The 15,802-nt window shown below is 38.0% G+C and overlaps 1 protein-coding gene across 11 annotated transcripts in view; it reads left to right on the forward strand.

Annotated features, from left to right (window-relative positions):
* MYCBP2 (MYC binding protein 2) overlaps positions 1 to 15,802 on the forward strand; it is a 277,882-nt gene that overhangs the window by 41,489 nt on the left and 220,591 nt on the right. For all 11 annotated transcript variants that reach the window (XM_088842669.1, XM_088842670.1, XM_088842671.1 and 8 more), the window contains exon 3: positions 8,031 to 8,246. In XM_088842669.1, coding sequence (XP_088698795.1) covers positions 8,031 to 8,246 — 216 coding nt within the window. The remainder of the gene's footprint in view (positions 1 to 8,030; positions 8,247 to 15,802) is intronic.

Here is a 15,802-nt window from a genome sequence, read left to right on the forward strand (position 1 = left end):
AAGTGGTGGCGTTAGTCCCTTTGTCCTCTGTTACTATTTCTGGACTATTTTTTCATCCACCTTCTTTTTATAAAAATTACTTTTTAAGTGCTCTTTTGCTATACTAATTCATCTTCTTTATTGCTCTCATTGGCCCCTCCGTTTCTCCATTAGCCATCGCCTTCATTTACTTTCCTTCTTATCTGGTATAGATACCACAGTATTTTTAGAAAAACTCTTGCTTAATCTGCGGTATTAGTTCTTTATAACTGCTATAACAAACTTTATATTTTATATTTGGCTTAAAACAGCACAAGTTATCTTACAGTTCTGGAAGTCTAAACTCTCAGGTGGGCGGTCTCACTAGGCTACCGTCAAAGTGTTGGCGAGACTGTACTCTTCTGGTGGCTCTAGGAGAGAGCTCCCCTCCTCGCCTTTTCCAGCTTCTGGAGCCTGCGCTCCTCGGGCTCCGCGTCCTTCCGTCTGCTCAGCCGGTGACTGTCGGCTGAGGCTTCTCCTGCGGCACTGCTCTGGCCCTTTCCTGTGGCTATGTTTCTCTCTCCAACTGTCTTCCACCCTCTTCCATTTATGTAAACCATTGGGATTACATGGGCTTCCCTGGTGGCTCAGCTGATAAAGAATACGCCTGCAGTGTGGGAGACCTGGGTTCGGTCCTTGGATTGGGAAGATCCCCTGGGGAAGGGAAATGCTACCCACTCCAGTATTCTGGCCTGGAGAATTCCGTGGACTGTATAGTCCATGGGGTCGCAGAGAGTCGGATACAACTGAGCGACTTTCACTTGGGATTACATTGGGCCTCCCTCAGTAATCCATAATAACTCCCCCCATCTCAGAATTCTTAAACACATCTGCAGGCTCCCTTTTACCATATAAGGTGATGGGCTCACAGGATCTCGGGATTAGAGGGGAGGTGTTTTTGGAGGCCATTGTTCTGACTACCACATCTTCCTTTTCCTCATTTGTACATTTGTTGAATTTATGTGACAAAACTCAGTCCTGGAGCATCCCTCGTGCTCAGTGGTAAAGAATCTGCCTGCCAGTGCGGGAGACATGGGTTTAATCCCTGGTCCAGAAAGATCTCACTTGCTGTGGAGCAACTAAGCCCATGTGCCATAACTACTGAGCCTGTGCTCTAGAGTCTGAGAGCTTCAACTCCTGAGCCCACGTCCCTGGAGCCCATGCTCTGCAGCAGGACAAACTACCACGATGAGAAGCCTGTGCACTGCAGCTCGAGTCGGCCCCACTCACCACAGCTAGAGAAAAGCCCTCACAGCAACAAAGACCCAGCACAGCCCCCCCCCCCCCCGAAAAAAAAAACTCAGTCCTGTGCAAGTGCAGCCACCTTTCCCTGCAGGTGAGCACCTCCTGCTAAAGGGAGTTAAACGAGAGTTTATTGACAGCAGTACCCCTTCATGATGGCCAGCATCAAACGAACCTTCCATAGCCAGATTATTTTCTTATTCTTTCTGGTCAAATAGTTCTTCCATTTTTCCTGTGTCTTTTTCAGTCCTTTGCCATTCGCCTCAAACTTATGATAAATTCTGCTCTCCAGCAAATGGCTTCACTTTCTTAGAAGTCAAATCCATGACACAGGAAACTTCCTCAAATTCCTGCTATCAAATGTATCTATCTTAGATCAGGTTCTTTAATGGCAGAACCTGAAACTGTGAGGGTTGAAAAATACAATCATGGTTTAGAAATTTTCCATCATCCCTAAGGCTTTCCTAATCCTCTACTGCATTCCACACCCCCCCACCCCGCCACCCCTGGTTACAGCCTTGAATCTATGCAACTGCAGATATGCTTTCTATAATTATAGATTAGCTTTCATTTTTTAGAATTTCATGTAAATGTGATCATACTAGGTACACTCTTGTATCTGGCTTCTTTGCCTCAGCATAATATTTTGAGTTGGGTTGATGTTTTTGTGTATATTAATAGTCTTTCCTGTGTTTTTTTCTTTTCTGATTAGTATCCCATTGTTTGTATATATCCCGATTTGTTAATTCACTCACTTGTTGATGGGCATTTTGGTGGTGTTTCCAGTTTCCAACCATTGCAAGTAAAACCACTATGAACATTTGTGTACTAGTCTGTGTGTGGGTACATGTTTTTGTTTTTGGGGGGAGGGAAAATACCTAGGTTTGGGATGATTAAGGTGATGATTTCTTTGATTTCGAGAAGACTCATAAAACTCAAAAGCAGTTTACAATAATGGCTAAGATGTATTACAACAAGGAGTACAGAGTAAGCAGGAGGAAAAATAAATTATTGGTGGCTAGGGAATAACGACAAGGCCTCCTGGTCTTGCCTTGTTGAGCACACAGGCTGTGCTTTCTCTCTGGCAGTGAAACACAGGAGTATGTGTGGAATGTTTCTGTCCAGGGAAGCTCATTTGAGTCTTAGGATCTGAGACTTTTATGGGGATCTGATCACATAGGTATATCCTGATATGCAACTATCTGCAACAGGTGAAACTTGGGTTCACATTGTCAGTCCTGATGTTTCTGCAAAGCAGTTGGACCAGCTAGTGGGTAAAGTCTGTTGTTGTAGGGCTATGTAACAGAATCATCAATATCTAACATAAAGAAAGCTCTCTAAAGACTCCATTCCCAAGTGTTGGCCATGGGACAGTGATGATTCCCTTGGAGAAATACAGAGAATAACAGTGTTAACTCAGTGTTAACACTTCCTCACAGGTGGCTTAATAGGTGGGTATTTAGCTTTTTGAGAAACTGAAAACTTTTTTCCAAAGTGACTATTCCATTTTACTGTTCCACCAATAGTATGTGAGAAGTTTAATTGCTTTATATATTTGCAAACACATGATCTTGTTAGTCTTTAAAATTTTAGTCATTGTTTTTTTTAATTCTCACATTAATTTTATTTTTAGAATCATAGCTGAAAATGAATGATTTTAAAGCAGTTAAAATGATTTCCTCTGAAATAATTACGGTCAAAGTTTATATGCTAGGAAAAAAAAATGCTCCTGAAAAGATACCACTGTCTTTTACCCTTTAAGAGTTACACAAAATTTTAGTCATTCTGAGATAAGGGTATCTCACTGGTGTTTTACCTTGCTTTTCTCTCATGACTAATGATGTGTGAACATTGTCATCATCATCATATGATAAGCCTTTCACCAGTTATGTCTTTTTATTGTGAAGTGTCTGTTCAACTCTTGCCTTCCCTTTTAATAATTGTCTTCTTCTTATTGAATTCTCAAGGTACTTTATATATTTTAGATTAGAGTCTTTTGTCAACTGTGTTGCAGATAATTTCTCCTGTGGTTTGCCTTTTTTGTTTTTGTAGAGTGCTTTATAAGAGCAAAAGTTTTATAAATTTAAAGAATTGATTTTTCTTTTATGATTCGTGTGTTTTGTGTCCTAGGTCTTTGTCTATAGATTTTCTTTGTATAGTTTTAACTGTTGCATGTTGGTCTGTGATCCATTTCAAGTTAATTTTTGTATATAGTGTGAGATAAAAGTTGATGTTCATTTTTTCACATGTTGGTAGTTGATCCAGCATCATTTCTTAAAAAGAATCTTTTTTCCTTCGAATTATCCTGGCATCTTTGTAAAAAATCAGATGACTATATTTGTGTAAGCCTATTTCTGGAATTTATTTTTTTAAATTGATCTATATTTATACTAATACCATATGTCTTCAATACTGTGCTTTTGAAATAGATCAGATGTTTTAACTGTGGTCTTTTTAAAAAAAATTGCTTTAGTTAATTTAGGTTCTTTATATTTCTATGTAAATTTTAGAATCAGCTTGTCAATTTCCATTCTTAAAAAGCCTCTAGAATTCTTATTGGAATTGCATTGAATCTGTAGGTTTGGGGGCATTGAAATTGCCATTTTAATGATACAGAATCTTCTCATTGATAAACACAGTTTCTCTTACCATTTACTTAAGTTTTTAATTTCTCTCAGTGATGTCATTTTGGTTTTCAATGGACAGGAGTTTTGCATACTTTATTATGTATTTTTGATGTTATTGTAAATGCTGTTATTTACAAATGTATTTTTTAAAAATTTGAGATGATTATCATATGAATGCAATTGTTAGGAAATAATACAGAGAGATCCTGTGTACCTTTGCTCCTTTTCTCCCATTGGTAAGGTGTTGCGTAACTGTAGTATTATAAATATCACTACCAGGAAATCAATATTGATGCAGCCTATGGATCTTATTTAGATTTCACCAGTTTTATATGCACTCATTTGTTTGTGTTTTTTTAGTTTTATGCAGTTTTATCATGTGTGGGTCTTTGTGACCATTGCCGTAAAGGTGTAGAACAGTTCGCTTGTAAGGATCCATTGTGCTATTTTTATGTAAACAAATACATTTCCAAATTTCACCCTCTCCCTAGCCTCTGCGAACCACAAGTCTGTTCTCCATCTCTATAATTTGTCATTTCAAAAATGTTATATAAGTGGATTCATGCAGTATGTAACCTTTGGAATTGGCTTTTTTTCCACTCAGCATAGTTTTCTTGAGATTCATCCAAGTTGTTGGCATATATCAGTAATAGTTTGCACCTTTTTATTGCTGAGTAAGTGTTCCATGGCATGCATATACCGCATTTTGTTTAACCCTTCACTCATTAAAGGACATCCGAGTTTGTTTCCAGTTTTATTTTGAATAAAGCTTCTATGAATGTTCATGTGCTGGTGTTTATATGAACATAAGTTTTCATTTCTCTGGTATAAATGCCTAAGAGTGCAATTACTGGATTATACTGTAAGTACATGTTTAATTTTCTAAAAAACTGTACTTTTTTTCTAGTTTCTGTGTCTTTTCATACAGTCTAGTTTTTCCAGCTCTTCACCTGTTTGTGTTAATGTCACTATTTTTTATTGAGCCTTTCTGATAGGTGTGTACTACCTCTCATTTTATTTTTTTAATTTGTATTTCCCTAATGGCTCATGACATTGAACTTCTTTTCTTGTGCTGCTTTGCCTTCTGTATATCTTCTTCCATGACATGTCTGTTCATGTATTTTGCCCATTTTCTAATTGTGTTGCTTGCTTGTTTGTTTCTTACTTGTTGAATTTTGAGAATTCTTTATACATGCTGGATGCTAGTCATTTGGGCTTCCCTGGTGGCTCAGATGGTAAAGAATCTGCCTTCTGGGCGGGAGACCTGACTTTGATCCCTGGGTTGGGAAGATCCCTGGGAGGGAGGGCATGGCAACCCACTCCAGTATTCTTGCCTGGAGAATCCTCATGGACAGAGGAGCCCGGCGGGCTGTAGTCTGTGGAGTCACGAAGAGTCACACAGTCATTTGTCAGATATGTGGTTTGCAAAATATTTTCACCTAGTCTTTAACTTTACTGATACTATTTTTTAAAATTACATATTTTAACTGTTTACTCCTAGGATATAGATGTATTACTCATTTTTATATATTTGGACTTTGCTAAATCCACACATTATTGCAAATGACTTGTTTTTTTCTTTTCTGCACATTTAAGATTCTTTTTTATGTCTCTTACAAATAAAAGCATTTGATTTCTGGGAGATAATTTTCTTTATACTTTTTCTTTCTTTTTTTTTTTTTTGACTAATTGCAGAGGATAGTAGATCTAGCACAATGGTGTGTGTAATTGCTGAGAGTAGGTATTTTGGCCTTGCTTACAGCCTTAGGATGAAGGCATTCCGTCTTTTACTGTGTCAGCTGTGGGTATTTCATAGGTACCTTCAACTCGAGTTTTGGAATTCTCTTCTGTTCTTAATATACTTAGGCTTTTTGTCATGAATGGGTATTTGATTTTTGTCAAATGTGTTTTCCATGTTTATTTATAGTGTGTTATTTTTTTTCCTCTTATTTTTTTGTCAGTGTGGATTTTGGCTTGCTTTCCCAATGTTGTACATCCTTGTTTTTGAGTTGAACGTGATATATTATCTTTTTAAGAGTATATTGTTGGATTTGAATTGCTAATATTCGTTTGCTTTTAGTATCTGTGAAAGACATAGTCACATGTTATGTATCAGTTAACTTTAGTACTCTTTTTATTTAACAAGGAGTACTCAATTTTTTCCTAATTATAATACTTATTGAAAAGTAGAATTTTGAGACTCAAGTATTCTTGGTACTCAAAGTGTCTCATTTTATTTTTCTTGGATACTACCTAGCCATTCTCTAATTGTTCAGATTTGCCTTTGTGTACTATCTTAAGCTAGTTCTGTATATTTATAATATAAATATTGATCTCAAAAATGTGGTTGGAGTCTGATGAATAAAATGCTGGACCTGGGATATTTAGTTTTAACAACTGAATTACCAAGCATGTGATTTGCAGTACTTATTAAGACAGATATTAGGTTGGTGCAAAAGTAATTTCACTTTTGGACCCCGAATTTTAAATCATAACTAGGCTCAAATACATCTTTATTAATCTAAGTAGGAACTGTTACAGTCAACACATTTTTGCCAATGAGAAACAAGTTTGTATATTCCTATAGCATAAAAATCTGTGTTTGGGATTCAGTGAACTCTTGGAAAGCATTTTCTGTGTACTACTGGTTATGGAAGCATTTTCCCTGCTCAGTTGTTGAGATGCTTGAAAAAGTGGTAGTCAGTTGGTAAAAGGTCAGATGAATATGAAGATGGGGCAAAACTTCGTAGCCCAGTTTGTTCAACTTTTGAAGCATCGGTTGGGTGATGTCCAGTCAGGTGTTGTCATGAAGAATTAGCCTCTTTCTGTTGACCAGTGCTGGCTGCAGGCATTGCAGTTTTCGGTGCATCTCCTCAATTTGCTGGGCATATTTCTTAGATGTAATAGCTTTGCTGGGATTCAGAAAGCTGTAGTGAATCAGACGGGCAGCAGACCCCCAGACAGTGACCGTGAATTTTTTTGTGCAGGTTTGGCTTTGGGAAGTGTTTTGGAGCTTCTTCTTGGTCCAGGCACTGAGCTGGTTGTCATATAAAGTCTGCTCTTCAGCGCATTTTGATCGAGAAATGGTTCATGTTGTGTAGAATAAGAGAAGATGACACTTGAGAATGATGATTTTTTTGATTTGAGTTCAGCTCACGAGGCTCCCACTTATTGAGCTTTTTCACCTTTCCAGTTTGCTTCAAATGCCGAATGGACCATAGAATAGTCGATGTTGAGTTCTTGGGCAACTTCTCATGTAGTTAGTTATAAGAGGATCAGCTTCTATAATCCTCTCAGTTGGTCATGGTCAACTTTGGATGGCCAGTCACTGGGCTTCTCATCTTCAGGGCTCTAGTCTCCTTTGCAAAACTTCTTGACCCACCACTGTGCTGCAGTACGTTCATTAGCAGCTTCTGGGCCAGATGCATTGTTGAGGTTGCAAGTTGTCTCTGCTGCTTTCTGACCCATTTGGAACTCAAATAAGAATATTGCTTGAATTCGCTTTTTGTGTAACATCATTTCCATAGTCTAAAATACATAAACAGAAAGTATGACAAAGTTCAACAAGGCAAAACCAGAATTACTTTTGCACCAACCTTGTAGCTAAGAGAGAGCTTTCAGGAACCATAACCCGTAGTTTTCTCAGCATCACCATTATTTGAATGAGAATGAAATTAGAATCAGCTAAGACTAAGGGTTTTTTTTTAAGTTCTAATTTCTGTTTAAGGCCCTATATCTCCTTTTGAAAGAAATTAAAATGTAATTCAACATATGTAGTAGGTCATTGACACTCTGCAGTATATATGGTGCCCCTTAGAAAAACAACAAATGGGGTATCTTTTGAAACTTTGGCAATTAAGCTTTGTGGGCTCTTTTCCTCTTGTGGGGTAAAAGGGTATTCCTGATAAGTTCTTTACTGGCTCCTTTCTAGCCCTTGCCATATTGGTTATTGCTTTGTTACTTAGAAAGTAGTGAAGTGTAGTAAAAAGTGCTATAAATTGAGTCAGTAGATTTAGATTATCTTTGTCACCTTTGTGACTTTTGCATGTCATCTAGCCTAATGTTTAATTTTTCGTTTAAAAAATGAGTAGTGATGATGATGGAAAGGAGTATGAAATTGAAATATTGTGTTCTGTATTTCAGTCGGAGAACTTGGAGAACACGGTAATCATACCAGATATCAAACTACATAGCAATCCTTCTGCATTTAATATTTATTGCAACGTACGCCACTGCGTTCTGGAATGGCAGAAAAAGGAAACGTCGTTGGCAGCGGCTTCTAAGAACTCTGTGCAAAGCGGAGAATCAGATAGTGATGAAGAGGAGGAATCCAAAGAGCCCCCTATCAAGCTTCCAAAGGTAAGGCACTTAGGTACCACTTAGATGAATAACCTACAGGAGTTTGGGTTGTAATACATATGTTTGCATTGCTAAAACACCTTGCTTTTAATAAAATTGCACACTGAAAATAACAGGACGTATGGGTAAAAATAGGTTTAGGCTAGATCAGGAAAACCTTAGGCAACTTTTTATTTGGAGAGTTAACAAAGTCAATAATTGGTACCTCCGCGGGGGGTACTGGGAAAGCCCAGGCAGGGAGTTCCGTGGCTTGGAGTTTGTTCAGGGGCTATTAAAAACGTACCGAAGCAAGAGAGGGGCAATGGTGGCTTGCAGGCACTGAGCCATTGAGGTTGGAAGTAGAGCTCTGAGCCAGTGGTCTGCTGTTAAGGTGGGGCACAAGAGGAAGTGCAGATTGCCACAAGCTAAGAGCCACAGAAGGCTAGGGTCCCAGCCCTCCCTCTGGGTACAGGTATGCATTTTAATTTTTCTTGACATAGAGCTAGAAGAGCTGAGCTGAGAGCTTTTGCCTTTTCTGCCTAAGGTTATAAGTGTATTCTTGCTATCCTGGCTCCCTTTGACTAGGGGAAAAATACATATAAATCAAACTGCACTGTTCTGATATCACTCCCATATTTACCAGAGGCATATAATCCAGTTGGTGTCATAGCAACATGTATTGTAGTGGAACAAACTGTTCTTAAGGTATTCTGTTCTATTTAAGCATTGAGTTTATTTTAAGAGTGTAATGCTATTTTATGTATATATATATATATATATTTTTCTGTATCGTATGTGTAGTGACTATTTCTCACAAAGAATGGATGAAAATGTAGACATATTTTAAAATGATACCTTTATCATAAATTATTTATACATATTGCCCTTTTCTAAATATAGACATTTAAAAATGATTTCCTTGATCATAAATGATTCATATATATTTTCTTTTTACTAAATGGATACTTTAAGACTGTGCCTTAAAAACTTCATATGCCTACATAAGATACCATGTAAATACTTTTTTTTTATATTACTCAGACATAGCAGCCAGATAGAGGCCATGTTCCTGATCTGTTTTTACTTTTCATGGTGGCTTTTTGTAAGTTCACTCCTGTCTTTAATCATTACCGCCAGGTTCTTCTCCCCTGTTGTCAGCAGTTGACTTGGTTCTTATTTCATAGGGTAGTAGAGATTTTGTGAAATCCCTTAACGTCTTAATCAGTCACCTTCAAGTGTCCTTATCTGCTCTTGGGACCCTTTTCCCCTTAGTCCTTTTCTCTCCAGTGTCCATAACTGTAGCATCTCTACTGGCTTCTTTCTTCAACTTAAAACGGACTCATCTTTTCCGTGCAAGTTTCTCCAAGTAAACAGCATGGTCTATAATACTGATTTCTTTTGCTTAATTAGGGGAGGCTGGAGATCAATCCTGGGTGTTCATTGGAAGGACTGAAACTCCAATACTTTGGCCACCTCATGCGACGAGTTGACTTTCTGGAAAAGACTTTGATGCTGGGAGGGATTGGGGGCGGGAGGAGAAGGGGACGACAGAGAATGATATGGCTGGATGGCGTCACCGACTCAATGGACATGAGTTTGAGTGAACTCCGGGAGTTGGTGATGGACAGGGAGGCCTGGCGTGCTGTGATTCATGGGGTCGCAAAGAGTCGGACACAACTGAGCTTCTGAACTAACTGAACTGAGCAAAGCTATATTGTTAAGTCAGGATATGGGCTTGTACTTTTGGTATAAGAATTCATTCTGTGTGTGGGTGAGTCTCACTGTACTGTAACGGTCACTCAGCTTAGGTTCAACATTGGGAAGGAGAATAAAGACCCAGAGAAGCCTTTCACACAGGTATGTAAACATCAGATAATAAACTGTATTTAATTTAAAAGATACTGCACATACATGTAGTATAAACTTTTTCAAAAAAGTGTTAAATTTTCTTGTCTGAAAGTGAGGGTGAAGTCGCTCAGTCATGTCCGACTCTTTGCGACCCCATGGACTGTAGCCCACCGGGCTCCTCCATCCATGGAATTTTCCAGAGTACTGGAGTGGGTTGCCATTTTTTTATCTGAAAATCCCACTAATCACAGTATGATCAGATACCTAAAAGTGGCATGACTGGCGTAGTCTCAGCAGTCACCTGTGAAGAGCAACTGGGTTGGAGGTCATGGAGTTTATAGTGAGGAGAAGTCCGTGAACACTGCAGCTCTTGAATGAGGAAGAGTGATTGTGCTTCAGACACTGTGTACTCATGGCCAGTCACCATCTCGGAAGGCCTTCAAAGGCAGGAGCAGCGTCTGAGCTGGTGGGGCTCAGTGGGGCACAGGTCCTCTTCGGAAGACTTTCCAAAGGCATTAGAACCATAGAGGTATACTTGTCAGCTTTTAAGCATAAATTAGCGTTTTTTGGTTTTGTTTTTCTGGAACCTCAGTGTTTATTCGGAGAAGGCAATGGCAACCCACTCCAGTACTCTTGCCTGGGAAATCCCATGGACAGAGGAGCCTGGTGGGCTGCAGTCCATGGGGTCACAAAGAGTCGTACACGACTGAACTGGACTTCACTTTCACTTTTCACTTTCATGCACTGGAGAAGGCAATGGCAACCCACTCCAGTACTCTTGCCTGGAGAATCCCAGGGACGGGGGAGCCTGGTGGGCTGCCGTCTATGGGGTCACACAGAGTCGGACACGACTGACGTGACTTAGCAGCAGCAGCAGCACAATCAAGAACTACTGATTCTTAGGCTATTTTAAAACTTTAGGAAGAATCAGTATTAAGGAAATAAAATATCAGTCATTCTTAAGACTGTTTTGTTTTTAGCATGATTAACAGAGTCAAAAGATGCAGAATCTAAAAGAGAGCTTCCTGTGAAAAGAAGAAAAGCAGATACCTCAAGCGATTAATGCTGAGTTTTCCATCAAGTTCTGGCCTGTCAGGAAACAAGGTATAATGATGAACGTGGGCAGTAGAGTCAGACTGCTTGAGTTCAAACACTTGCCTTTACAAATGCTAGCTCTGTGATGCTAGTCAAGTTATTTAACCTCTCTGTGGCTCAGTTTTTTCATCTCTGAAATGGGGGTAGTGTCTTCCTCATAGGGTAGTAGTAAGAATTCAGAGAGTTAGTAAATGCATGCATGCTTAATAAATGCTAGCTGTTGTTATGAGTATAAGGTGCAAATAGGAAAATGTGTAGGGTCCAAATAAATTTCAGTTAGTTTTCAGGGAACTCTTCAGTTATTAAGAAGTACTGTATATCCATGGAAATGAGATAGATCAGAGAGGAAGGAGCAGTGGAATGATTTTGTTGCAGAGTTAGTCAATGTATTGTGGGCTGGGGCAGGACTGGGAGTGAAATTTTTCAGGTCTTTGGCAGCACTTTGCAGGACACAGAAGAGATGAGGCCTTTAGGGTTTGAGATGATGGGAGCATGCGGGCAGGTGTGAAATGTTGACTTTTTCTATTCCTTTTGACCATTTCTGTGCCTCTTTTCCAGACACTCTTTCATGTCACTTCTTTCCTTTCCTTTCCTTTGTTGTTCCTCTCTTGCTCCTCCCAAATGTGTGGTTGTCATTTTCCTTTTTCTTGCTGGAGTTTTACTTCTCTCTTGCTCCTTTTTTCTCTTACGTAATGAAGACAGTTTTTTATTTGTTGTCAGGGTATCATTTTGATACAATTCTGTTTTCCCTCCTTGACTTTTAAAAGTTAGTTAAATTGATTTTGGTTTCTTTTTGAGCTTTTTCAAATGGTTTCTGTAAGTCTTAGAATTGACTCTAGGACTTTTTAATAGACGATAGAATTTCTAATGGCAAAGAGTTTATTATTACTAAATCTAAATGTGATATATCTAAACCTTCATGTTATTGGTAGTGAAAATGACAATGCTACCTTTTGAAATACATGATTTGAGGAGAGCAAAATAAAACCTCAAAAGACTTTTTTTTGGCCAAATATGTTTTTTGCCTCACTTTTCTCAACAGTGACATTGGATTGGCTATACTAGTTAATTGTTTGGGTTTTGTGTTCCTTCAAGTATAATAGCTTTCAGGATTTAATTGTTTTAAAGCAACAGTAATGATAACATTCAGTAAATTTACAAAAGACTGTTTTCTGAAGAGAAGTTGGAAGATTGTGTGTTTGGTGGTTAGTTATGGTTTGTCATGGAAAGTATTGAAAGCTTAGTGTGTTATCTTATTACAATGAACTATTCTATTTAGCAGTCAAGCTTATTAATAATGTATTTTTCTATTTATAAAGGCAGTGTATATTCAGTGTAGATAATTTGAAAAAATGGGGTACATTTTTATAAAAGAGGAAAAGAAAATTTTAAAAGCTGGAAGTTATTTCTAAAATCCTTATAACCAAAATATACGCATTATAAACATTTTTACACACATTAAATTTTTACACACATTAAAATATATTTGTTTCTGCACAAATGAAATATTGTATTTGCAGTACTATATTTTTTTCTCTTTGTACTCTTCTTCCTGTTACTGAGGGAGGAAGACATGGAGTATGTATTATTAGTGACTGTAGGACAGACTTCAGAGTATAAAGTGCAGTTTCAGAGTTCTTATGTGTAGTAAAATACTCTCAGCCAAACCTCAGCAAAAAATCTTAATTTACAACATATTTTGTTCCTCTGTTCAGTGATTCAAAGTTAAATATGATAGGGAAACTTGAGTTTGATTTTTTATTTTGTTGTATATTGAATGTATATCACAGTTCTGGAAATGAATTAGTTTTTTTTCCTTGTTAAAAAAAGAAAATTATACACTGGACTAAGATATAGGTGATAAGTGAGAATTTACAGTGGTTCATCTGGACGGATGGATAATTCCTTGTCCTGATCATTTTGACTGACGTTTGAGGAGTATGTCTCGCTAAACCCAGCTAGTGCGCCGTTCCTAGGCAGCCCCCTAAGTCACTTGTTGTCATGCATTTGTTATTACACCTTAACCTTATCAGAGAGACAACTTGGGAAGCTGTTCAGTAAGGAGCCTTACTATTTTTGGCAAGGTTTAATACTTTCTCTGTTACTACAGGAATCTACTTATACAAAGAAACCCTAGCCAAGAATGTCATCTGTGAAGAATTCTTTGAAGTATGAAAATTTGTGATTGGTAGTTCAGTTCAGTTGCTCAGTCGTGTCCGACTCTCTGCGACCCCATGAACCACAGCACACCAGGCCTCCCTGTCCATTACCAACTCCCGGAGTCCACCCAAACCCATATCCATCGAGTCAATGATGCCATCCAACCATCTCATCCTCTCTCGTCCCCTTCTCCTCCTGCCCTCAATCTTTTCCAGCATCAGGGTCTTTTCAAATGAGTCAGCTCTTCGCATCAGGTGGCCAAAGTTTTGGAATTTCAGCTTCAACATCAGTCCTTCCAATGAACACCCAGGACTGATCTCCTTTAGGATGGACTGATTGGATCTCCTCACAGTCCAAGGGACTCTCAGGAGTCTTCTCCAACACCACAGTTCAAAAGCATCAGTTCTTCAGCACTCAACTTTCTTTATAGTCCAACTCTCACATCCATACATGACCACTGGAAAAACCATAGCCTTGGCTAGACGGACCTTTGTTGGCAAAGTAATGTTTCTGCTTTTTAATATGCTGTCTAGGTTGGTCATAACTTTCCTTCCAAGGAGCAAACGTCTTTAATTTCATGGCTGCAGTTACCACCTGCAGTGATTTTGGAGCCAGAAAAATAAAGTCAGCCACTGTTTCCACTGTTCCCCCATCTATCTGCCATGAAGTAATGGGACCGGATGCCATGATCTTAGTTTTCTGAATGTTGAGTTTTAAGCTAACTTTTTCACTCTCCTCTTTCACTTTCATCAAGAGGCTCTTTAGTTCTTCACTTTCTGCCGTAAAGATGGTGTCATCTGCTTATCTGAGGTTATTGATATTTCTCCCGGCAGTCTTGATTGGTAGTAGTAAGCAATCTTAAAGACTGATAGATTAGTCTCCTACTGGCCTGAGAATAGGGCCCTACTTTGTGTACTTGGGCTTCCCTGGTAGCTCAGCTGGTAAAGAATCTGTCTGCAATTCAGGAGACCCTGGTTCAATTCCTGGGTTGGGAGGATCTACTGGAGAAGGAATTGCTACCCTCTCCAGTATTCTTGGGCTTCCCTGGTGGTTCAGCTGGTGGGTTCAATCCCTGTGTTGGGAAGATCCCCTGGAGAATTGAACAGCTACCTACTCCAGTATTCTTGCCTGGAGAATTCCATGAACTGCATATAGTCCATGGGGTTGCAAAGAGCTGGACAGACTGAGCGACTTTCACTTTTGTATACTTAGGAGATCTTTGACTTCAGATTTGCTTCCTGTAAGGACATAAACAGAAATCTTGGACAGTTTGTTTTTATTTTCTAGTCATTTCCAGAAGGTAAACTATATGAAATGGAATGTTTTCATCTCCATTTAATCAATTGAAACTCTGTGCAAGCAGTTCTATAATCTTAACTATGATTAAGTATTCCAGGATGTTAGATAACTGCAGCTGACTTGCCTGCAGCTGACTTGACCGTTGCCTGGACAATACATTTATGAGTTGCAGTGGTTTTTAGTGTACAACTGAGAGAGTAAATAGCTGAGATAAATATTTGTTGTCTGCTTATCATGTGCAGGCACTGGGCTAGTCATGGGAGAAGTTAATTAAGATATACTCCGTGTCCACAAGGAGACTGAAGTTTTAGTTTGGAAAATGGAAACAAAAATAGTCAGTTATATTATAGCATAATAAATGCTCTAATAAAGGTTGGGCTGGATAAACAATATATATAAAATGCATTTACCTTGTTAGATTATAAACTTTTAGAGAATAGGGTCTAATATATCATATATCTCCTGTAATGAGTTGCATGAAATAAGTACTTAAAATTATTTATGTCATATATGAATTAATGTATAAGTCTCAGCAGAGAGAGTATCTTTTATATTTCATTCAGTGGAATTAATTCTTTGATGCATTTCTACTAATTAATCTAGTTTTCACTTTTTCTGTTACTTACTTATTTCTCCAAATAATTTACACTTCCTGAGAAGATCTTACACATCTCCTTCTCAAAATGTTGACCTTGATTGAGAAACTGAGTTCATTGTCTATTGTTCTCTCAGTTCTCTGAAGGTATCTCTTTATACCAGTTCATCATATTTGCTCTCTGTCTTTTGTTGCAAATTTATCTATTTTTTGTGAGATACTGAGTTATAAATATATTTTTAATTTTTATTTATATATTAAAAATTTTATTTACTTTTAATTGGAGGATGAGTTAAATTTTTATTGGTCCTCATGAAGAATGATAAAATAATTAAAAGTAAAAATAGCCATGATATTTTATTTTAGATAGGTAGTTTTTTATTCTTTTTGTGGTAAATCCTATAAGAATAAGGGACACCATCTACAAATAAGAATTAGCTGATTTTACCGTTGTAGGAAATCCTAAGAAACTTTGGTTCCTTTTTTAATCTTGTCACAGTATAGTGCTATATTGTGCTATATTGACTTTTTTTTTTCTGGCCATAAGTAAAATTAACATAACATAAAATAGAATGCCAAT

The sequence above is a fragment of the Moschus berezovskii genome, chromosome 13, assembly GCF_049115385.1.
Source record: "Moschus berezovskii isolate FMDL1 chromosome 13, NW_MosBer_1.0, whole genome shotgun sequence".
Classification (NCBI taxonomy): domain Eukaryota; kingdom Metazoa; phylum Chordata; class Mammalia; order Artiodactyla; family Moschidae; genus Moschus; species Moschus berezovskii.